Here is a 26,488-nt window from a genome sequence, read left to right on the forward strand (position 1 = left end):
CATTAGCCAAACACAGGAGTGAAATGAACGACTAGGGGAAAAAAAGACAATTAGGGGGAGAACAAACATTAATGGAAGTTAAGAAGTGACTCACAAACCCAATTATTGCATTAGCTTGGCAATTTAGATGAGTTTTGCATGAAGCAAAATCTGTTGAAATGTACCAGCAGTCTCTCTCCGTTAACAATCACATTAATTCCCTGATTCACAGCAAGAAAAAAAAAGAGTGAATACAGCCATTCTATCTCTGTAATAAAAAAGCCACATTCCCTGAATGTGTAATGGGAATGAAGGAGGAAGGAAGCAGAGGCCCACATACTTTTCTTATCCGCCCAAACAGACCACAGACCCCTGAAGAGATTAAACTAGTTAAATTGGTCCACTTTACTCAAGGCTTCCCAATACAAGGATGATAGGTAAATAGAAGACATAAAATAATTATAAGCGAAGACACGGTTGGCTGCTGGAAGGCTGACTATAGGGGGAAACAGAGCCTTAAAAGAAACAAAGTAGAAACGGTTAAATAATGTGAAGGCGCAGCACGAAGCACTTTGCCGGCCTTGTACTTTTTCATTTTTTTTAAATTTTATTTTCCCCCCATTCCACCTACCTCCATTGTCAAGCTGCATCTCTGAACCTGAGCTTCTGTCGCACACTCCTACAGGAGACACACGGCAGTGACAGCCTGGCCAATCAGCCGCACCCTGAGGCCAGTTGAAAGTCCTTCTGGCATGCCTAAGGCGAGCAGCGTCCAACCAATCAGTTCGAGGCCAGGCTTGAAAGGAGGGCCATGTTTGGCTAAGGGAGCTGCCAAGGCTGCCAATGAGCATCCAGAGGGGACTTAGAGGGGCTCAGAGGGAGGCTGCCAGAGGGGTCAGAGTGGACAGGGGCAGCCTGACAGTCATTTAGTGAGAGGCTGGGCTTTGTGTCACTCACAACAGCACGCAGCCTTTGTACTACTGAGTCGACTCTAATGGGACTGTCACCTTCTAATTGTCCGACTGGGAACGCCGAGAATGAGAAAAAAAAACAAAAAACCCCCCAGACACACAACGTTCGCCTCCACATTTTTACGAGTACACAAACAAAGACAAACACACACAGAGACCAGCATGAGGCAGCAAACAAACGCTCTTGTGTTTACACACAAAATCTCCTTTCAAACTGCAGGAGATTTAAGTTTCTATAATTATTACAAGGCGTGAAACTAATTAGCCTAATTGTCCTCACAGGTAAGATCTGTATGCAGGGATTTTTTTCATATAAGATTTTCTTTGGGATTTGGCCCTTTTATTTACAAAAAAGTGGCTTTTGGTTGCTGATAATAGAATTCATGGGAAGCTCCTTCCAGAGTAAAGACGTTCATAAACTGCAATTAAAAATGTCTCATAGTTAGGTTATTTTTTAAAACTTTTTTTGTTATTTGTTTGTATTTTCTTCTCCCAAAAGTGTCTCTAAGGTGGTGTTGTCAAATCTGCTGACAGAATCTAAAAATATAACCTGTGCTAAGATGATGAGAAAATGTTGCTGACATGGCAGTTCCTAATTCTAATGCTCCGATAACGAGACAAACATGTATTTGAGTAGACAGGTATCTTTTGGTTCAGCGAGATCTTTTAAAACTGTGTTTTAAAACGGCACCAATCAGGATGGATGCTTGGGGTGTAAGGGGGAGGCATAAGTCACAAATTGGTACATCCCTCAGTTTTAAGATCACAAGTAGGTATGAGTTTAGTACAATGGGAAAAAAGGTAAACCTTCCCAGAAGCAGAAACAGACAAACAAACAAACAAACAAAACAACAACACCCATTTAAGGGGGAGGTAAGACATGTCAACTGCTAACTTCACTATAAAAGAAAAAAGCCTTTTTGTATTGTCTTATTTAGCTCATCTGAATTGTTTTCAAGGCCATGTATCAATTCCCAAATCACAATATTAAAAGGTATCTTTTTTAGTTAGGAAAGTAGAACAAAAACAACAACAACAACAAAAAACAAAACAAACCACCCCCCTAAAAAAAGCATAACCAAAACCACAGAGTGCTTTTGGTTTGACCTCAGCTTGAAGCAAAATAAGAGGCAATACATGACTAAACACAGTAATGCAAAAATACATAATAGATCAAATGTTTAACATTCACACCTAGCTAAGAAGCTAGCTGAGTGAGAGTGTGCTGACCAAGAGGTGCTTATTAATCTCCTTGGTGACTTATTAAACGGGGCTTATTAGACACTAAAGGGCAATTTAACAAATGCAATGTATGACCCTTTTGGCTTTCCATAGAAGGGCAAATAATGATCTATTAGCTTTCCATATTACAACCTCTTGGTCACCACTGTCCCCGTATGTCCCTGGGAAAACAGGTTCATCTGAACCAGCCATTCTTGATTGGCTTTGGAAAAGTACAATTTTGACAGGCTAGTTTACTGAAAAACTTAAATATGTGTGTGTATATATGTACATATACATATACACACATACACACAGGATAAAAATATAATGAATCTGAGTCATTTTTTGACACTCGAGAGCAGTAAATGGACACTGACATCTTTGCGTTCGTTGCGTTTTTAGTGGCGTCTGTGTTTACTTGAAGAACAACTTCAGGCAGATTTCTAAAATAATGGACTCTTAAGCAGGTATTGTTATTCTGAAGAGCACAATGTTATACAGCATAAATATAGATTATTCAAAAATCTGTTTTGTTTATGAGCGACCTTTTCAGTTTAAATCTTCATTAATCAAAATTTCTACTCATCAGACTGAGATTCTCTATGAGACAATTCTAAGCTTCAAACTTTTCATATAAGAAATCGTAGCAAAGACCTTAAGTCCCAAACTTTGCACTGAAGTAATCCCATAACTGGAATAAGAGCAAAACGGCAAGTTCCAAGTGTAATGTGACCAAGATGAAGGAGTAACGTTTGACATGGCCTTCAGCTTTTAGACTTTAATCTTGTGCCAGCATTAAAAAACTTCATCACTGGGCATGCTAAAAAAAAAAAGGAAACAAGTTAAGGATTTTGGCAGATCTTTGGCAGAAGGTGGGTTACTGAGACTGTCGCCATGAAAAGTCAAGTATGTGGAACGAGATTAAAGGGAACTTTATTCCTGGAGACGGTGATGTTATTCTGGATGATTCAGCACCGAGAAAGTCTTCAATTCTGGGACGAATTCTGAGGATTATATTGGAGGGCAAAAGAGAGTAGGGGGGACATGTCCTGATTTAAACCGGAGTGAGACATGTCAACAAACTCACTTTGGTCTTTGAAGCTAAAAGTGAAACCAACTTCCTGTCACACAGGGACACAACACATCAAGTTAAGACATGAAGTTGAGACTCTTGATGGGCAGATAAACTAAGACTAAAGCGGCCTCAACTTTAATCTCACAACACAATGTTAGGATGTTTGCAGTGTGGTTCATTTGTAGTAGATTTATTCACTCAATCGACTGCTGCAGGGGGAGTCTTTTGGTCAAATAATGTAAACTTATGAACAACAGCATTGAATCATATTTAAAGCAATAATTTAGATCTTAGGAAGTAAAAAATTATGAACAGTTATCTTAGCTGTTGCAGGCAGACCTCAGTTTGGAGAAACAGTTTAATTGTGACCAGATTGAAGAGTTAATGGAAGAGTCAACTAGTCCAAATGCATTAAAAAAGTAGATTATACCATCTTAAAACAACTCTAATTTAAAATATTGCAAAGCAGTTCAAACAAACACTAATTTATAAACCTTTACAGCCCTGTCATTTTCACATTTCCCAGGTATTTACATGGAAATCTGTGGTTATTTGCAAGCAACGAAAAGAAGCAGCTGTAGCAGTTCCAATACAACCTGAAGAATTTCAGCTGGAATAAAAAAATATTTCTGTCACAATAACCATGTAATGTAAAACTGACAGCGGTGTAAAGGTTCATAAAGCAACATTGACAGTGAAATTGTTGAGATTTGAGTTGTTTTAGGAAAGCAACAACCCACTTTGATTTTGGCTATGGAATCAGATTTGTGCCAATAAAATCAAACAGAAAATAAAAGCCTCAATAAAACAAACCAATAAAATGTTGTGTTTGTGCTTCTGCTGACTCGTTTGGTTTTGCTCCACCAGACTTTCTCACCAGTCTCGTGTGCGAGGGTCTTTTCAGAGCCTCGTTCTCATTGATTAGGGCGGTTCTGAGTGACAACTTAGTGCCCCAGACGTTGTTAAGCATAGCGAGCAGAGTTCCCCCTTCATGTTTATTGTTCCATAGAAGATTTCAACAGTGAGTGGGCTGATTGATCAGGTTATCTGTCTGTACTTAGACACTTTGTAGTTTAAAATTTTAAGTAAATTCAAGCTATGCAACCTAAGTCAGTCTCAGATTCCATACTTGGCCCCCGCTCAGTCCAGTCAGCATTAGACTTTTTTCCCTGTCTGCAACAGGGAAGATATTTAAAATACATAACCTTTCCAAAAGACCTTATTAAAAAAAAAGAAAAGAGAACTTTCGCTTTAAAAAGACAAAATCACATAAGCATTTACTGTCTTTGCTTAAAATCGTTCTGTATTAAAAAGAAGAAAGGAATACAGTTTTTCTCGTTCACTTCACAGCTTAGACTAAGCTGAAACTCTTGTTAGCTCTGTCATTATACAAAGAGCTGATAAAACGAACCCAAAAGATTCTGGGTACCCAGCGAGACACAACATAGTTTATTGTGTTTTTGTTTGAAAAAATATGTCTGAAACAACAACTGAAATGAAATGTTCATTTTGATGAAATCTTTATAGAGAATCTTTTGAAATAAATGGATATGAAGCTGCACGACTTAGGGTGAACAATAGATGAGAAAGCTACTTTTGAGTTAAAAAAAATCTACACTGTATCATATTTAAATAAAGTTGTTTCTAAAAACATAATATATTGCTTCAACCCACTAATTTATGCACTCAAATAAGGGTGGAAGTACATTCAAAGGCATGTACCCAGTCAAGCATCCAACACACAAAAGAAAGAAACTTAATGGACTTGATGCATTTCAATTCACACGGGGTGCAATAAAACTGCAGACAAAACAAGCAGATCCAAAAATCATATTACAAAGTCATTACAAGCTGTAATGAAATACTCTGAGCAATATGAGGTTGTAAATAAGCCACACTGTAATCGTTTGAGCAAACAGCAGCAGAGACATTACACCACGATGATGGCGCTAACCTGCAGCCCCTCTCACATGTGCATACATTATATTTCTTTTAACAGACCTGTGGTGTCAGAGTACCATTAAAAATGCAGATCTGATGTTAAAGTCAAGTTTTATCAGTCAAAAAGTAGACAATTCTTTTGGGTCACGGACGAATGCACTCTGTGGTTTCTGTGTTTTTCTTTGCTTTTAGTAAGATCATTGTAACAACTGAACACTGTAAACTGAATTAACCAGTGCCACTGTCAAAAAGGGCTATTCAATAATGCAGTAAAGCAAATTATCCTGAGAAGCACTTTCATTTTCTACAAATCTGTGGGTGTAAAAAAGGCTGCATATTAAACAAATTATTGCAGTTTTATTTAGGTCTATGGTGAGGGTGCAAAGTGAAGAAGCAGTAAATTTTACACTTCAGTCTTTCTCTTGGCTTGTGGAATCATGTTTTTATCAAAAGCACTCACAATGTGCTCGATTATTTCCTGCTCATTGTTCCTTCCTTTGTCCTGACGGCAGGTCAGGGAGGGAGCCAGCGTTTTTGAGGCCGGCCTAAACGAGAGGCGGCCCTTTTCTCGCCCACATTCAGACTGCTTTCCATCAGTTTTGCCTCATTGGCCCCAGTGTAGGTGCTGCAGGAGACCGTCATGATGAGAATGCCACAAATGGTCTGAAACTAATGTTGGCCTTCCTCACCCTTCAGATTTACAGCACTCTCTAAAGACTTTCTATTTTTTATGTTCTTTTTTTTCCCCTCCCAATCTCAACCTGTCTCTCTTTCTCCTTCTTTCCAACTCGCAGCTTCAACGCCATTCAGTTTCTCGGAAAAAAAGAACTAGTCCTTACTCTTTCTTAGGCTGCCTTAGTATCCATTTAACTGAAGCTGTTTTCATACCTCCATTTCCACCACTTACATCTGTCACGTCGAATTATTTGACAGCAAAAGCTCTGAAGCGTATTCTTTTTGAGCACAATGGTAAATCAGTGCCATCAAAGCTGAAGCGCTTGTGGGTCTTCATCATGACCGAACGGCACATGTTCCATTCCACCTGGAGTGGAAAAGTATGTGTGTTTGAGTGTGTGTGTTATACTCTAACAGTATAATAGAGTAAATTATGAGTGGAGAGTTGTATGGATTATTGTTACAATTAAACTCCCCTGCAGCATATTAAAGGATTTTGCTCCTCATGTGTTACTGAATCTATCAGTGTAATTAGGATCAAGCAAACATCTTACCACAGAAGAGCTACATTAACCTGTTATTACACGCTGTGTCAAAGTTCTTTGGCACTCTAATAGAATCAAAGTAAAGACCACTGTGCATCTCTTTTGACATGTTATTTTCATCATTTAACAGCTCCAATGTGGTAGTTACACTCAGAGTTAATTGGTCTTTTTTTAGGCTGATGCACCTATTTGTGAGGCTTAAAAACCTAAGTGAAGTGAGTTGCTGTGTTAAAGTTATAAATATTCAATGTCTTACCAGGTGAAAATAGCATCTTGAATGGCCTCAGTTTTGGAGAAGTAGACTTTATGTACGACAGGAAAACAGGAGCCAACGGCTTGTCCAAACACAGCAATCAAAGTAGACTGTTGTCGTCTTAAAACAAATTTCACAGAGGTACATATGAATGCTATTCTATAAAGCTGTGCACTGTCATCAATTTCACAGTATGTGGTTATTTACAAGCATAAATATCACCAGCAGCAGCGACATGTGGCTCCTCCAGGGCATCCAGGGGTTACGTTCGGCGGAGTTTCATTTTATTTCTGCTGAAATAACCATGTCATGCTAAGCTGACAATGGGGTAAAGGTTTAAATAATAGCGTTGACAAGAACTGCTGTGAAATTTTGAAGAGTGGAGCTGTTGTCTGCTTTGGAGGTGGGTATTTGCAAGCTAAAAATAGCCAGTCTGTGTTCACTTTCAAAGCGGACTGCTGTCGTTTTAAAATGACTCCAGTCTTTAATATATCACAGTGGTTCATGTTTTAAACCTTTACACTGCCATCAGTTTTGCATCACCTCGTTATTTTAGCAGAATTTTTTGGAAATTCTTGCTGGCCGTCACCACTGGATGCCCCCTCCAGGAAGTGTTACACGTTGTTATTGTTGGAGCTGTTTATACTTGTCAGTAATCCCAGAATTCCATGTAAATAATCCTGATGATGATGTCAAGGTTTAGAAAACAGCCTTTGAATGAACCGCTATGAAATCTTTGAAGCTGGGGTTGTTGGATTCCACTTTGGTCTTAGCTGCTAGCTGGTCAATCATTTTAGGATTAAACTGTTTTCCCAAACTGAGGCCGTTCAAAGAGCAATCCACCTAAGGTAAAAGATACAGTATTACTTATTTATAACTTTTACACAGAAACTCTTTTCAACTTTAAACTTTTCCTTTAAGCATAGAAATCCCAATGAGTTTGCAACACAGGGGAGCTGGTGTGTTTTCAGATCCATACATAAACTTTAAAGGATTGTTCTCTCCCCCCACCCCCACCCCAACTCCAACTCGTCTCCTTGGCTCCTTGACAGAACGGAGAGTTGTGGTGCAGGAAAGAGCCGGGAACAGACAAATTCGCAGAGCAACAGAGTCCTATCTTCCATGCTGCACTGCTCTCAGCCGTGGCTAAAGGCTGAGGCACACTGTGTTCAAATACAGCACAGGCAATCTGATAGAGATACAGACTCACATTCAAACTAACCCAACCTCAACACTGACACGATGACACGCACGAAGGAGGCCCTCGCAGTTTAATCCGGCCATCCGACACCCGACACGAAAAGGGGATGAAAGGGGCTCCGTTTCTCCAGCAGGGCGGGACAATTTTGTGCCTCCTGTGACACGCCGCGACCTGCTTTGTGTGTCAGTGCGGGTGAGCGTTTCCATGCTTTGGTGGAAAATGTGCCCACTCGCCGACACATTGGTGAAAGGCGATTTCTGTAATCCGGGAATGTAAGCCATGGTGTACAAACGTGCGTAAGAGACTTTAAATGTGCGTGCGTGTGTGTTTCTATTTGCGCGTGTCAAAAATGCCCGCAAAAAGCTGCCTGTCTGTGTGGGTGACTGATAAGAGGCAGCGAGTGTGAAGAGATTAAAGTAGGAAGAGCAAAGAGCTACAAGAGAGCAGCACCTCCATGAGAAACTAGTCACAGATTTATTTATGTTTGTAGTATTTTTAGTCATCCGCTCGCTCTAATTAAGTAGTTACATTTCTGATTAGTTCAAGTTTGATATATTTTACTATATATTTGCTTTTAAACTAACAAAGATATCTGAGAGGGTGTGTAGAATTAAATCCTCTTTGAAAGTGACAGCAGGTGATTCGAAAAGTTTTCATAGATTATTAAACTAAAAGTGGACTTATTAAAACAAAACCATGATCAAAATGAGTTTCTTTCACGTCCTTTTTGAAGATCAGTGTCAACTATTACAGTAGAAATTATTTTTTTAAAATCTTAACAGATTAATATTTCTATTGTTTTTTAAATGTGATAGCTTAATACCAAATTCTAATGAGAAATTATGTTTGAATGTATAAAACTGTGCCTGAGTACCTTTGCAACTTGTGTTAATAATATTACACGGAAGCTAATAAAATGCAGCCAAGTGTGAAGTTAGAAGTCCTGAGTGTAGGTGGGAGTGGAACATATGGAGTATATGTAATTTACTGAAACTTTCTAATGACTCTTATTTACAGAAAAGCCAGGAACCTGCAGGATTGTTCGCATCTGGCTGATGATCTGAAAAATTGAGCCATTTAACAAGCAAATGAGTTACGATTGTTTCATCGTTTGGTATTTGCAGAATGTTGAACACTAATTTACAGCCCAAAGGTGCCAACAGCACCATTGGCCTGTTGGCACCTTTAACAGCAGCTTTTAATTGCCTTGGTCCGATGGGGTTGTGAAGAAAAACTCATTCAAAATGTAGTCATTTGTAACAACGATACCTTTTGGCACAGCTACAGCAAAGACTGAATAAAGCTGTTTTTCTCAGAGTCTACAGCAGCCAACATCACCAAACATAAAACAATCACTAGCACAAAGATAAAACAGAAGAATATAACAAAGATTGAGACATAAAGTCAAATGGCCATAATTTGATATAAAGTCCTTATGAAAGAATTAAGGATTAAAATCCTTAATTCTAATCCTAATCAGTGAAACGTTCTGTAAAAAAAAAAAACGCAGTCTTGGTTTTGTATTAATACATTTAATATGTTTTTGTTTTTTACAAAATGTAAGAAATGAAATAAGGAAATAAAATCTAACAGGACTGGATTAATTAAACTGTTGTTGGATACACAAATGTAAACACTTTCTTTCTACAGAGGGTTTTTAGAGGAGGTCAATTCTTAAATGGTTTCATTCTTCTAGTGAAGGTGAATTTAAAACAAGTCAACACGATTTTTCCATTGCACTTATTCTTTCCAGACACGTGACAACCCTGCAGAGCATCCTACAACCTACGACCTGTTGGAACATAACTGGATCTCAGGCTGTGTCATGATGCAGATCACACCATGCTAACACAACACTACTACTTTTCATGACTGTTACAATAATGTAACCTAGGCCACTGTTTCCCAAGCCTGGTCCTTAAAGAACACTATCCTGAATGTTTTAGTTGTTTCTCTACTTTGACACACTTGATTTGAATGAGTGAGTGATTAACAGGCTTCTGCAGGCGTTGAAGACCTGCTGAAAAGGAGGGAAACGATGAAAACATGCAAGATAGTGTTCCTCGAGGACCAGGGTTGAAATAGGCCTAGGCACTGCTTTGGTGTGTGCTGTGTTGGTGCACACAGGCCTCATATAATAGATATGCTACCACTGCAGTGATAAGGCACTATGACCTCACTGCAAACGTTTTGTGCAATCTCAAAAGTATTGCAGATCAATCATGCTCTATCACATAATGGGGAACTTGCTGCATTCCTGAAAACCTTGCCAAGATCTGGCAAACAGGCTGTAGAAGGGTCAACATCTAGTTTGAATGGGGTCTTACTGGAGAGAGGAATAATTAGTTGACAATAATTTGATCAAACGTAGATCTTTGTCAGATCTTCATCAGGTCAAATGTTTTGACAATCGACAACGCAATCATACACCGCCTTATGGGAAAACAGTGATCAGATGGCCACTGTGTCGATCAGATATATAAACATTCAAAATCCACCTTCATTTATAAAGTACCTTTTTAAATCATGAGCAGTCTAAAAGACAGTGCTCAAAGTGGGTCAGTCCTTAGCGTATTGTCAACTTTTGTAGGTTACCTTCAGCGTCACCAACTGTAAGTTATGGCCATATATAGCCTAAACCACATTACCCACAAGGCACTGGTAGCCATGACCCATCTTACACTATTTCTGATCAGGTCAGATTCAGGTAATCAAGTGGCACATGACTCATGAGAAACAATGATTGGTTAAATTTAGGCACAAGTAATATGCTCCAGTTTTCTTTTATAGAACTCCAGAGCTAATGCTAGCCACACTTCAGTAAACTCTTCCACATGAATACACTTCAGGAGAAATGTGAATTTATTAAAAACTCTGCAGCTGTAGGAGAGGAATAAGACATTCTGCTGTACAAAATAATACTGCTACATCCGTTTAGGTGAAGTGCTTCTTAAGCAACCCCTGTTAAAACCAGTTAAGTCTGTGTTGAAGCAGCATAAGGAAGAACTTACAGTGAAAAAGGCTAAAAACACCACACCAGCATACTAATCATCATCAGTGAGTCAAATAGGACACAGTTAGGATATAATATAATCATTTCACATTATATTTAATATGATAGTTATTAAATTAAGTGTAAGTTTTAAGTTCTCATGTGATTATAAAAAGGAAGGACTGCACTTACAGTCATTTAAAACACATGGGAGGTGCTACAGTATGTTTGACAAAAAAGGCCAAAATGATTTTTATTTATAAATGACTTACAGGCAGATCTTTAAACATATTAATAAAGCATTAAGTGTTATGTTGAACTCTAGTTAGACATGATGCTGTAGTTTGTAATTTGCTAATTGCTGGAATGTATTCTCACTTCAAGCACTGGCAAAAAGACACTCAAAAATGTGAACCTTGTAGTAACTTTATATGAATTTGTGACATAATGTAGCAGACAGTGGAAACACATTAGTATAATAAAATATTTACAAACAAGGACAGACATTAAAATGGAATACAGCCAAGCAGAAGCTAAAGGATGAATCTTAATATGATCAACCTGAGGCTTGTTATCTCAAACTGAAGTTTATTTATAGGTGTGTTGTTTATTGTCAAATATATTTGCCCTGACAAAAACCCTAGGTGTAAAATGTCAATTAATAAATTATTCCTATTATAAGGAGTGAGGGTGAGTGCTTTTCCTTATTCATCTTTATGGAAAGTCTCTGCAGCTCTGCACCTTTATCTACATTTTCTCTTTATCTCTATATCTTCTAGCGCTGAACATTAACAACATAAAGAAAGAGAAAATAATATAACTCACCAGCTATTATACCAAGTAATATTTAGGTATCTACTTCTGAAACCAATAGGAGTGTTTTTCCCAATCATAGATTTTTCTTGTATGCTTGTCTTTTGGTGTCCAAAGGTCCAGCAGACAAATAATCTCGTGTCACGACTTTAGTTACAGACATATAAAGTATTTTTACTGTGAAGCAGGTAGAGAATATCAGAATGTTGAGGCTTTTGGCTTCTTGGTGAATGTAAAAGATATTGTATAACATCTTCCCCACTGTTATTCCTTGGCCTGAATAAATTCTTTGAATCTTTTTCTCTCTGTGACTGCAAGTTCTAGAAAAAAAAACTTTTTTGTAAACATTTCACCTCAAGAAAACAGATTTGTGGCATCCGCTAAAATGATACCGTCACTCACCCTGACAAGCATGTGGGGGAAGGGTCCTCGGGAGTTTTCAGGCACATTGATGGGAGGGATGACCCAGTCTCTCTTCTGTCGCCTCAGCCCGTTGGCGGAGGAGCCTCTCTGATGTTTTCGAGAAAACTTGATAACTCTGGGTTGGGAGTCCCACACTCTCGACAGCATTTCTTCAAAGGTGATCTGAAAAGTAAAAAGGGAACCATATTATATGAGGCCGCCTCCTGCATTAAAAAATCTTTGTATGCTGTTTGTTATTGTCGGCAGAATGTTACTTTCACACTTCAAATTGAATGATACAAATTTGCAAAGTTATTTTTTATATCTGAAACCTTTTAACAATGCAGAACAGGTGCTAATGAAACACCTGTGTTAGCACCAAGGTAAACTCTGTTTCCCACATTTGCATTTGAAGGATAATATTTGGTTCTTTTTTTACTCCAAACTTCTGTTTTTTTCATTGCAGAAAATCAATGCTTTATTTATCTTTTGTCAGTTTCTTTTTTTATTTATTTGGAAACCTTTCAACATCTTACAGAAATTCAGTCTTCAACTCATCTGTATGAATGTATGAATGTATAAACCATTGCCCCCCACAGCCTCCTTGCTGTGATTCCCTCCAGCTGTAGCTGTAGAGAGAAGATTGTGTTCTTACACCGTTTGCCTGGTGAAATAAGGGTTAGAAGGGTGTGTAAAAGAGTGTTTTTCCCTCGATCCTCTATGCTATCCTCATGTGTAATATGGTTGTATTGCTGTAATCCACCTAATCCTATTGTTGAGTCTGCGCCCTGAGTACACACACATTCACTGGCTATGTGTGTCGCTGTCACCTGAAGCACAGTGAAAATCCTCCCGCTAATCCCACCTGGACCACACAGGCGAGCGTGCACACGAGTGGCCGCGAACACGCCGCAGCACCAAACACCAGCCAGCGGTTTGTCCTATCAGGATGCACCTGCTGTGCACGAGAGAGAGAGGCAGACCGTGTGCTGCGCTCGAGCTAAAGCAGGGAATATTTTTCACTTTTCGCTTTAACCCTCGGTATGTTTACAACAGCTGGAGAGAAAAGGAGCTCTGCAGGACAGCCAGGACTGAGGGCCGAGCTGGGCGAGAGTGCAGCGTAGAGGGAATAGGAGGGGGACGAACTCGTGGAGGGGCGAGAGGACCAGATGTGTGCCGCAGATAAAGTAACTTCTGTTTAAGCTGCACTCGTCCAGAACACTCACAGAAGCCAACTGGTGAGGGGGAAGGCGGCAGCTGGAATTAGATTTTGTGAGTTTGTGTGATACATATAAGTGTGACTGTTACTGCTCACACAACTGGAAGATGTGATGATCAGTGAGTGCGTTGTGAGTGACTTTTAGCTACAACCACACCAAATTTTACCACAATATGAAGCCAAATTGACTAAATTATAGTAATTTTTTAGTTTTGTGAGGACTGTTTGATGTGGTAGCCATGTTGAATTAAGTTGACTCCAAGATGTAATCAGCTATAAATATACATTCAATGACTACTTTATAGAAGTTTCCTGTAAACCTTTCCAGTGGTTCATGACATACTTTGCTAAAAGAAAAACAGAGTTGACTACAAAAGTTAAGGTTTAAGCAAAGATCTTGTTCAGTGAGTAGCCCTTTGAGTATGTATTGTGAATTACTCAAAGCTACTACCACACTAAATTTAAGCACAATGTTTGTAAAATTGACAGAATTATAGGTATTTTTGTGTTTTGTAAGGTCAGATAGCTGTGGTGGCCATCTTGAATTGGGTTGGCTCCAAAAGCTAATGAGTTGTGGAGGTATATTAACTGATTTTTTTCCCAAAAAATTAATCATAATGTGCCCAGTGGGCTAAGAGACATTACGTTAGAAGACAGATTGAGCTAACCTAAAATAATTAATGGCAAAAGTTTAAACAATGATTTTGTACAATCTGCTATCACTCAGAAAATGTCTTAGGGATCACCCTCAGCTACTACCACAATATATTTTAGGTTAATATCAGTAAAATTATATAATTATATATAATTATATATATATATATATATATATATATATATTATATATATTATTTTTTATCTATTTTAAATTTGGTTGACTGTGGCAACCATGTTGAAATGAGTTCACTGCAAAAGTTAATCCAGTTGGAGGTGTATATTCAGTCTCAAGAGATATTTTGCTAACAGACACACATGCACGCAGACATAGGAAAAAAAACATTATTTCCAACCTTTTGGCAGCAACAATAATAAAACCAAAAGAATGAACAGAAAAACAGACAACAATGATGATGAAGGCTTATTCTTGTGACATTCTGTGTGAGTGCATAAGAAGAATCGTGCCACAGCCCTGTTCTCCATCATCAATGCTCAGTGTACGGCTCCTCTGATAACACCCTTATCTTTCCTCGCAGCTATCAGCAGAAAAATACAATGAATGAATAGACTCCCCGCACAACAATCTGCCTGCTGATGAAGACCCGAAGATAACGAGGTTGAAATATTTCAATGGACAGGCCTCAAGATTTTTTTGAGAAAAAATTAAGAAATGAAGTAGCGAGACAGTCAGGCAAACAGACAGACAGCCGAAGAGAGATCGCTCTTATTGTGAGTCTGCTCGTGGATGATATCTGCATCGCGGCTGCACGTGACTGTCACATTCAAACAGCATGGCAGATGAAATGCTGTTGGCATAATGACAGTAACAGAATTACAAAGAAAAGAAAGAAAATATGAAACAAGCTCTCAATGGGCTTCTGGGAAACTACAGCATGTGCTTATTAGCGTATGGGGGTTGTATTTTATCTGTTCTAATATGTGTGTGTGTGTGTGTGAATACATTTTGAATGCCTGGGCACACACACATGGGAAATCACGTGCGCTGACCTTGATTCAGGCATGTGTGTATTATGATTGCATCAAAAACAAAATGCAAGAACATATCCGCGGGTGTATCTGTTCGTTTGTCCCTGTTTGCGCGTGTGCGCTTGAACAAATGGTAAGAAGTCAGTTAGCGTGTCCCTGTTGTGCCGGGGGCCCCTGAAACCCGAAGGCAGGCAGGGCCAGCTGGAAGCTCTCGGCTCCCAGTCATCCCACGCACCGCTGGGGCAATCTGAAGGCCTGCAGAACCACAGCCCTGCAGCAAACATCTGGAGGTTATCAGTCTGACAAACAGACAGAGCAGCACAATGAATGCGTGTGCTCGTTGCCAATTCTCTATTCAGTATGTCTTCTTTTATGTCTTTATTATTGAAGCTTCCTTTGCTGAATCAGATCAGAGTGCTTGTCGTCAGTAAGAGGAATGTTCTCTACTTTGAGATGGCTTTCCAAAACCAAGAAGTAAAATGTTAAACATTTTCCAATGATTATTTTTTATATTTGCCAGTTGAGACTTGCAGCTAGTCATTATGGATTGTTAACATAATCTAAAGGTTACAGTCTTACAGTAAAAGCAGACAAACATCTAAAAATAAAAATCCTAACTTTTTCCACTGCTCTATTTCAGTAACCAGTGGACCTCAGGGTCCAGCGTTCCAACCTGTCAGTCTATGTTGTAATCTACCACAAACAGGAGAGGCTGCTTGGGTAGAAAGGCGGAAAAATGCAAATCAAATAAGCACTAAAACCTGTTCCGGAAAACCAGTCGACTCCAATTCCATTGGTGCATAACCGATGGGCTCCAAGCTGGTGGAGAAGGCAAACCACCGAGCCATGAAATCAGTACGAGTTGGAGAGCACTCAACGAGAGGCCCTACCTGTGTGAGGGGTGATAGCCTGAGTACATAAACACAGCGTAAAGGGCTTTCAGCCAAAGATGCTCTACACTTCAACTGCTGTGGTTTTGTACACAGAAAAAACTAAATTAACACTAAAATTATCTGGTGGTGCACATTCAACGTATGCTGATTTCTGCTTCTGAAACTGAACTGTGAGATATCGAATTAGTTATTAGAAGCAAATTAGTCCTTTCTCACTGGTGCTATGCAACCAAGTGTCCACAGCAAGAGAAGAGATGTGGTATGGTCTGTGCTGAGGCCAGTTCATTCAGGTAGATTTACAATTTGTCTGAAAACAGAGTCCCAGAGTGAAACTGAAACCAATAAATGAGAATTTGAGGTGTTTGGAAGGGAAAGCGGTAAGAGCTGCTGTTTCTACTCTGCTGCTTCTGCCATGTTCATTATATACTCTTGTTAGATGATGCTGTTATTACACTTTCTCTCTGGCATAGGCATTGACTCCAAGAACAAAGCGATCGACTCAGATAACAACTATTTGCACCTGTAAGTGTTTATCCTGCTGAACAAAAAGGAGAGCTGGCTTTTAACTCAGTATTATCACTGCAGTGCGCCCACAGATCATGTGAAGTCATAGCGCTGTGCTGTACACAGTTCCACACTTAGATGGTTTATGATCAATAAAATCACTTCATGATTTTTCACATCGTGGGGGAAATATAGGAGAGATTATAAGACTAGTTTTTCCATAGTGGCTTTCTGTAGAAGCTAGGATCTTGTGCTTGCTTTCTCTAACATCTAACAAAAACACTGAAACTACAAATGCCATTTGGCAAAAAAAAAAAAAGAAGAAGCTTAAAGTGTCTTTGGAGGAGACACAACTTCAGAGTAAACATCCAATGTTTACAGAGCTTAAAGGGACAAAAATACTGTAGTACTGTTCATCTTTGGAAGCTAACCCCCCACCCCCCAATAATTTTATCTAAGCATACTTTACAAAGCCTAATACACAATTTTCCACAGTTGCAGAAAATCCAAGTCTAAAACAAGCTGCTAACACCAAAATCACTGGGAGCTCTTCAGGCGTGTAGAGCTGTAATCCTACTCAGTGTGGAAGCTGAAGAGTACAGTTTATGTAGTGGAGGAACCTTGACAGTATGCTTACTCTGTAAGCAGGAACCCACATGTATCAACATATCTGAGCAGCTGCGGTGGCTTCCACAACACGGAGAACACAAGCAGAGTGCAGAACAAATGACAAAAGAGGGTTGACCTGTCTGGTAAAAACTTCATGATGCAGAAAAATACCTTCTTGCTCCCATATTATCATTTAAGATTTCATCTGTATGATATGAAGTTCTTATAAGCAAGCTGGCATGATAATGTTTGCATTTGACCTAAAGCAACATTTCAGAACATTCAAAGTGAGGTTCTGTGGAAATGTTATGAACAATTCATATCTCAACTGTTGTAGATAGCTCTTTGAACAATCTCAGTTAGGAGAAACAGAGTTTAATTCTCACAGAGTTGATGCACTAATGGCTAATTTGAGCAAGACCTAAACCAAAGTGTGCTGCAACTGTCTGAAAACAACTCCAATTTAAAAAAATAAAAAATCACGAGTGTTCATGCAAACATTATTTTTTAAACCTTTAAAACACCATCTTCACATTACCTGTCGAATCCATCAGAAATGTGACCATATGCCTGCAAGAAGTGACTGAAACGTCACCAAAAGTACAGCGGCCATCTGCTATTTGCACTTACCATAACCATGAAATTCTATGCAAATCATGCAAAGTATGTAGAAACCAACATAATGTCAATTTTATCTCTATAGAACGTTTAAAAATAACAAGGTTGACCAAAGTGCTTTACAAGTTAGTTTAAAATAATCATTGCAAAGCCATGCATACCGGACGAAAATAGTTTATAAAGTAAGAAACAAAATCTGGACAGTATTATTCTCATTTTGATAGTTGATGTGTCCTTAAATTAAACCAGATGCCAACTACCACATGCATTTGTTTACCTACGGAAACAGCCGAAGTGACTTAAAATAGGGCAGATGTTTCACTTATCATCCCTATTTATTGACCTACGTAGACTCCAGCCAGGCTGATGTAGGTCAGTCACGTGACTCGAGCTTCAATATGGTTTTCTGCACATTCAACAAGGTGCTTTATTTACACTGAATACATATCAGCATTTCAGAATTGCACATCAATATATGTGGAAAACTACTGGAGTAAACACTTCCAAACTTTAACATTTGATATAGTTCAGAAGAACCTTTTTAGGGTTGATTTCTTGTTTTGCAGTGAGTACCTTCAAAAAACAAAGAAAACGAAACAAAAAAAAAAATCAATAAAATAAGTACAATAAAAATAGACTCAAAACAAACTAAAACAAGGAAACACCAAAACTTAAAAAACCTGATGGGAATCAGACAGAATTCAAATTAAAAATACCATATTAAAAAGAGGAATTTTCAGACAAGATACAAAAGACTGTATAGACTGCAGTGCAAATATCAAAGGGCAGGTTGCTCCAGAGTTCAGGGGCTGCCACGGCAAAGGCCCCCTCTGCGCTTTCATTTGGCACTCAGCTGCACTGAGAGCATCTGAATAGACGCTCACAGTGCCCTGTTGTGGTTATAAAAGTCAAGCAGTTTGATTAAACAGCTTGTTTCCAAACCATTTAAAACTTTAAAAGTAAGTAAGTAAAATAATCCTAAAACCAATACACAAACAAACAGGCAGTCAAAGTAAACCTGCTAAAACTGGAGAGACGTTTATAAAACAATTTATAAAATAGTGTCCATGTGAACTACAATAACATTTTTGAGATTTAGGTACTTCTAGAGCGTCAGCAATTCATTTCCATCTTGAGTCCACTCAGATTAGCCAACAGTACTAGCTCAACACTGGTCAGAATTAAACTGAGGTCCTTCAAAGAGCTATCTACAACAAGCGAGCTATTAACTGTTCATAATCTTTTCACAGAATGGCATTTGCAAAAGGATGTGAACCTTAAAACACTGCAGTACAACTACTAGTATTTAACTACACTGATATTCTTTTGGTCTCTTCTGTAATTATTTGCCATATGAATTTTCTGTGCATCCACGGTTTAATGTTCGTTTGAGCAAATATTCTGCCTAAAGGAGAGCGATGGGAGATTAGACAACACAGCCTCGCCCGCAGAGTCCCAGCCTTCTGCAGGGCAGCTCTACACTTTAGCAGGCCCTCGTCTCTCTAAAGATTAAACAGCCAGATTCTCTGCCCTCCGTATCAAATTGCTCTATTTTAATGAATGTTGACTTCTGGAAGCCGGTGAGGACAAAATGTTAAAAAAGGGCAATTTTTCTGCCTTCCTACTGTCGCCATTCAAAGCTGTTAGTGGGTTTCTTACAGTTCAGGGAGTTTTAATGAGTTGAGCTTTTCAGAAACATTTGTATTAGACTATATAGGATCTACATGTGTTGGATAAAAAAAATAATCTAAAGTGTAACAATATAAAGTGAAATGCTCAAATTTCATTCATGTTCTTGCATCCAATTAGCTCATACTTACATTACAGTATTAACAGGAACAATTTTGCTACAAATTACGTTGATTTGCGACACATAAAAACAATATCACATCTAGGATATTGGAACAAAAGCTCTCTCAAGCATTAGCATGTACTGCATTTATAATACACAGGAAGAAATTGACAGGAACACGTGTAAACACGGCTCTGGGAAAAGAATGCATGCAGTATAAACAGAAAAACTCATTTTCAATTTTTTTTTTTTTTTTTACGTCATCTGAAAAAACACATTTATTTTCCTTTTGCTCAATTATTGAATCTGTCTCTTGCTCTACGACGTGTGGAACATAATTATACAGTGAAACTACATCACCTGGTCTTTGCAGACTCTGTCGGAGTGGAACATTAGCTCAATCAATGCCAATTATTTCCCAGTCTCCATTATTGCACCGCCAGGAGTGGGCAGAATTTTAATCCCCGCTCTGAAACTGCTTTAGTTACATCAAGTCTCTGGCTTTTTGTCATGATTAGAAACACGAGTGAACATTAAGCCCAGTGGCGTTCAACAAGTAGTACAGGAAAAAAAAAAAAGGATGATGATAATGGGTTTGTTGCTTAACAAAGTGCAGCCTGGGAGTGAAAGCCTGGAACATACATTTACCCTGTGTTGTTGCAGTTCACGGCAGTGATCACAGACTTGGTAGAAAGTTTAAATATTCAAAGAAACTTTATACATAACTCTAAATATTAGCATTAAACCATGTTCATATTTGAGTGTTTTGTAAATGGATCAATATTCGGTGACTTGGCTTTCTAATTGGGAGCATAATCAGAGAAATGATTTCTTAATTTTGCCACCAAAAAATGAAGCACATTCAATCAGAGCACAAGTCCACTCCTCAAATCTCAATTCCTTCAGAATTTCTTTTAATCAGATTTAATGAGGTGTTAGCTTTCATCAAACAGAAGTAATTAAAGTTGAAGACTAAAACAGATATCCGTAATCACCATTTGTTGGCTCGGTCAAGGGAAGGAGCGCTGAGTGCGAGGCACGTTAATGATCGCAACTCGCTGCTGTCGGTTTGATAAAAAACATGAGCAGGACAATATTTACATTATAGGAAAGAAGGGCAGCAGGTTGATTTCCTTTGGAGACAATGCTAAATTATAAATATACCATTAATTCGGTAGAAAATCAGTGTAAATAAAAAACAAACAATCTAATCATATATATATATATATATATATATATATATATATATATATATATATAGGAGTACCCTTTTCATTAATAATTACAACTAATTAAAAAACAGAAGCAGGTTAATAAAGTGTTCTACATGTTTTTCCTCCCCTGATAGTTATTGTTAATAGATATATTTGCTGTTTCTCAACATGAAATAGAATTTTAGGTTGTTGGTTGACAACACTGGTATCAGAGTCACTTTTAAATAATCAAGTTTTCCTGTAATATTCAGCTATATTAATAAAAAAACTAATCTCTAATTATTATTCTTTTATTGTTTTCCTGCGGTAACAAAAATAAAAATTACCCTTTTATATGTTACTAAATGCATATTCTATAGACAACATAAGAAGCGGTTATTGCAAAAATAAACTTGTAACAAATTAGCCCATAAAATCATCAGTTGTAAACCTCAGTTAATGAGGACTTAATTAGCTCAGAGGTCTGAACCTTTATGTTTAAATGAGCCATTTCAACCATTTCTTTCTACTAAATAAAGTTTTCTTGGAGCCAAAAAATCTGCTTGGCTCTTAAAAAACACATACTTGATACATTTTTATTTATATGCCATATATGAAAACATCCTCCTTCAATTAAGGATGTGTTGTGAAGCTGTATTTGTTATTCTTTAAGTATTAAAAGAAGGAATAGAAACTTTCCTGTTTAAAATGATGAAGACCTGACTGAAAGAACAACATATGATGTAGCTTGAAGTCTCAACCTTTGTTTTCATAAACTGCTATTTTATGAGAGGCAGACCTTTATTTTGTAAGTACACTACTGCCTGGTCAAAAAAAAAGTTGCCACCTGGATTTAACTAAGCAAATAGGTACAAGCCTCCTATTGGATAATTACTGCATAGACAATTATGTTTCAGCTGGCAACAACTTATTTAACCCCAACTGGTGCAATGAGTTGCTTGTTGAAAGACACATACTGTGGTCATGGAAAAGATGTCAGTCTGTTTGAGAAGGGTCAACTCATTGACATGCATCAAGCAGCGAAAAACTCTATGGAGATTGCAGAAACTACTAAAATTGGGTTAAGAACGGTCCAACGCATTATTAAAAACTGGAAGGATAGTGGGGACCCATTGTCTTCCAGGAAGAAATGTGACCAGAAAAAAATCTTGAATGATCTTGATCGGCAATCCCTTAAACGTTTGGTGAAATCAAACCAAAGAAAAATGACAGTAGAGCTCAGGTTTAATAGTGAAAGTAAGAGCATTTCCACATGCACAATGCTAAGGGAACTCAAGGGATTGGGACAGAACAGGGAGCATAAAGATTGGACTCTGGAGCAATGGAAGAAGGTCATGTGGTCTGATGAGTCCAGATTTACCCTGTTCCAGAGTGATGGGCGCATCAGGGTAAGAAGAGAGGCAGGTGAAGTGTTGCCCCCATCATGCCTAGTGCCTACTGTACAAGCCTGTAGGGGCAGTGTTATGATCTGGGGTTGCTGCAGTTGGTCAGGTCTAGGTTCAACAACAGTATGTGCTCAAAGAATGAGGTCAGCTTGACTACCTGAATATACTGAATGACCAGGTTATTACATCAATGGATTTTTTCTTCCCTGATGGCACGGGCATATTCCAAGATGACAATGCCAGGATTCATCAGGCTCAAATTGTGAAAGAGTGGATCAGGGAGCATGAGACATCATTTTCAAACATGGATTGGCCACCACAAAGTCCAGACCTTAACCCCATTGAGAATCTTTGGGATGTGCTGGAGAAGGCTCTGCGCAGCAGTCAGATTCTACCATCATCAATGCAAGATCTTAGTGAAAAATTAATGCAACACTGGATGGACATAAATCTTGTGACATTGCAGAAGCTTATCAAAACAATGCCACAGCAAATGTGTGCCACCGTCAAAGCTAAAGGCGGTCCAACGAAATATTAGTGTGTAACCGTATTTTTTGTGGCAACTTTTTTTTTGACCAGGCAGTGTATATCTGTATGTTTCTACAAGGCCTTAAAATCTATAAAACCCAACAGATGTGCAAAATTCTCATTTCTACATATACAGCAATTTACCTTGAATATGTTGAACACCTTGAAATTTTCTGGTGGATCTGGAGAACAACTGTACGGAGTGTTAAAAAGTTATATAAACAAAAAGGAGAAAGGGAGGATAAACTAGGACCTCAACTGTAAAACTGATTACTGAATTTTAAACACATTTTAATGAAAACCTGAGTCACCTTAAGCTAATTCTGGTACAAAAATGATTGGAAGGTGTGCGCACGGTGAATTGATAAAACCTGATAAGTTCAAGCGCATGTATTTTGCAAAAAGGAAGGGAAACTGCTAAAAGTATTATTTCTTTGTGTCAATTTATAACAGAACATAAAATTTACTCAGATTTGTGTTGTTTTCAGTCAACCACTTCAAGGGGGTCTGAAGAGCCACATGTGGCTCCTGAGTCATTACAACAGGATTTCTGAAATGTGCTTCACTGGTTCGCTGCTTTTTATGTAACTCAGGGTTTAATGTGACCTGACTCGCTTTAATGCATGACTCACGACAATATTGCCCTTAAGATGGATCATTAGTTACTGTCTTTGTTGGCATTTTAGAATAAATTACCCAGCCTATTATTCCTGTTATTGAGTACTATGGATCTTAACTGTCACTAAAATTGTCTGCCTTGAATACAATCATCAAATCATTTATGAAAAAGTTGTTGTATGGACTCTGTATGGTACTTTGACCAAAAAGTATGGCAGACAATTCGTTAAGAACTGATGCCAACTTTCGATAAATGAAGCAGAATAAATTATCTTTAAGAGATGATTTGAAAAGAACCTTGTAAGTGGACCCATAGGGAAATATTTCATGTTTTTGCAGAACAACTTGATGATTTTTTGTACTCTTGACCTTTCTCCTAGTTGTTACCTTTGTGAGCGGTAGAGGATGAAGATGTCCAGCTAGGGCCAGCTTAACAGTGGTCTCCCAGATGTGGGGATCATGCAGCCCCCGCGCTGTCACCATGAACTGAACAGGCTCTGAGAGGTTGGCCACCTCTTGTTCAGCATACACCGTCCCATCGGGCCTCACGCTGAAGTTGGGGTCGCTGCTGACAAAGCCCACGTCTCTGCTGCGCTGGCAATCCTCAAACTTCACTGCGGAGACAGACAGAAAGATGGAACGGAGGTACAGAATGAGAGAGTAGCACGGGGAGATTTACTCCATAAGGTATTCGCAAATCCTTGACACATCTGGCAGGCTTAAGATTAAACCGCATCCATCAAGACATATCTCGAAATATCTCATCCCTTCTGCTGTCACTTCTGATTCCCCTCTTTGACGTCATTGGCAAAAAAAACTGCTTATCTCTTCCTGAACCGGAGTACATGGAAAGGAACGTAATACTTTTTCATATAATTCTTTTCCCAAACTGGATACCAATGTCAAAATAGTATTTCCTTCAGGTCCTTGAGGAAGGCTGGAACAGCTGGCCTAAAGCACATTAAGGTGACTGACCCGACACAGCACAAAGCTCATTGGGACTCAATGATATTTGGAGGGTTCTACTTCACTGACTCAAAAAAAGGAAGCTGTAAGGAATCCCATGTTCTTATGCGCACACACATAAACTTGCATTTTTGTCTAAAGGTTTGTCAGGCTAAGTGCTTACTGTCTTTCAATTTCATATATAAGGAACTGGCCAAGACAGATCATACAAAGACATAAATTTAGATGGTGTTAGGTTAGGAAGTAAAGGTGCAGTTTGTTTCAGAGTTATCTGACAGACAAATGGCACTGCAGCACACAACATGCCAGAGAATCCAAGACTGTAAGACTCAAGTCTTTGGAAATTCCTTCCATTCTTTTGCCAAATTTAATCAACATTCAGTGCATCATTATTTTACATGTTTCCCAGCATGATGCAACAACATCAATGCTCAGAATGACTGATGGGTATTTTCAACATATCTATTATGCTAACGCATACACATCGCGCCTCCGTCTCACTCTACCCCCAAGAAATGGGGATGCATGGTGCTGTGATGTTATCTGACAAAGTCGGGCTGCCGATAACAAGACAAATTGATTTCATAAATCACTCAGGGAAGAGATCATCTGTTACAAGCTATGGCAGCATGATTTCTCAAAAAAAAAAAAAAAAAATCCAGCGTGAAGAATTCTGCACAGCAAGCTTTTTATCAAGCCATCTATTTAATTTATTGCTCAGCTTCCTGTCAAAAAGCAGCTCCCAAACAACAGGCTAATAAAGCATGAGATCTCCTCAACCAGTGCAGCTTAGCATCTCGCAAATGAGCCTGCTTGTTTTCAGCCTCTGAGTAATTGCATGCGTAATGGGGACGGATGGTAAACACAGTTCTGACAATGAGTGCATCTGTCTGTGTTAGCACATGCAATCCATATTTTTATTAAACACACACACCCACACACCCACACAGTCCAGCAGCGAACATCCATATGTGAGTGATAAGTTTTGTTTGAAATGATTGCTTTGCTTTGGGGATCACTTGTTGGGGAAGGGGATGTTAACATCCGGTTGTGACAACGTGACACGAACCTGCTTGAATTGTCCACAGATGAATTGTGATGGCAGGCATGTATTATGTAAATGACTTCAATTAGCTTGAACTGAGTGAGCTAATTGTCGTCACTTAGACAGGTCTCTTGTGGTGCAGCTGGAGATTTGAGGCCTAAGGACACGAGCGTGGCTTATAAATCTGTGTGCATGAGAGCACGCGTAAAAGTGCTAAATATATTAGCATTGATGTTAACAATAAAACCAACTAGAATATTTCTGATGAAGTTCTGAGGGGTGCCGATGCAGCTGCAGCCCTAAATTCCAGCGTAAAACAACTTTCTTCTCTTTTTAAGTAATCTAAGCTGACAACATGCCAACATTTTAACATATGAATTGTAGAATAAGTGTAAGGACAGCCAAGACCAAAAGAAATGTTAAAGCTGCTGTCAGTGGCGTGTTATGGTCACCATGGTAACCACACACATGCATCTGTCACTCCTTGACAGCATAGCACAGCACAACACAGGCAGACAGAAACAAACAGAAGAAAGAAAGCCTCAGACAATCAGTCACTGTATGCAAAACTAAGTTGTACAAAAAAAAAATCTTAAATTGTAAGTGGCAGAACCATTGTTACACTTCAGTTTTTTAAGGGTTTACCATAGGAGATACGACAAGTTTAAAAAAATAGTCTTCAGTTCCAGTTTGAGGAGAGCATTCTGAGCTCAGATACGACAGAAATTAATGAGAGTTTGGATGTGCGCACCCTGCACTCTGAATGTGAAATAAAACTATACATCCTATAGCAGTGAGAGACACACTGGGTAAAAGAAGACAAAAATGCTTACATTTTGATGTACAAACTGCAAAAGAACTGTAAGGTTTGTGGGAAAAGGAAGAGTTTGTTCGCAAAAATTTTAAAAATTTTAAACAGCTCTAAGGTTAGCGTGATTATGTGATAAAAAAGGGGAGCAAAATCAGGGACATAAACATTTAAGCACCTATGGTGTCTGCATCACAGACTTTGGGACAATAGTCCTGTTGACAGAGTATGCCTGGTTGGTCGAATAGAAATTACCATGTATTTCTTTTTTAGGGACACCAGGATTCAGATTTTATCAAGGCTTTATAACTTTTTTAATCAAACAATGCCAAAATACCATGATTTGTTTAAGTATAAAACAAGTCATTTACAATTATTTTACTTTTATTCAATATTTAGTCCAATTTTAGCCTTTTAGACTTTTGTTTAACTTTAGTAGATGTAAAAAAAAATGAGCATAAAGAAATTTATTTGATCCTTTTCTTCAAACTTGTGGGTCTCTGGTGCTCCTAAGTAGTGAGCTATCATTCAGTGTTCTTACTCTATTCTGCCTGAAAAAGATACAGCGTGGTTT

The 26,488-nt window shown here is 38.5% G+C and overlaps 1 protein-coding gene across 2 annotated transcripts in view; it reads right to left on the reverse strand.

Annotated features, from left to right (window-relative positions):
* Window positions 1-26,488, reverse strand: part of cdh4 (cadherin 4, type 1, R-cadherin (retinal)) — a 249,907-nt gene that overhangs the window by 70,076 nt on the left and 153,343 nt on the right. For both annotated transcript variants that reach the window (XM_017435207.2, XM_017435206.2), the window contains exons 4-5: window positions 23,483-23,709; window positions 12,072-12,254 (exon numbers count right to left, since the gene is read on the reverse strand). In XM_017435207.2, coding sequence (XP_017290696.1) covers window positions 12,072-12,254; window positions 23,483-23,709 — 410 coding nt within the window. The remainder of the gene's footprint in view (window positions 1-12,071; window positions 12,255-23,482; window positions 23,710-26,488) is intronic.

This window comes from Kryptolebias marmoratus, linkage group LG4 (assembly GCF_001649575.2).
Source record: "Kryptolebias marmoratus isolate JLee-2015 linkage group LG4, ASM164957v2, whole genome shotgun sequence".
NCBI classification, from domain to species: domain Eukaryota; kingdom Metazoa; phylum Chordata; class Actinopteri; order Cyprinodontiformes; family Rivulidae; genus Kryptolebias; species Kryptolebias marmoratus.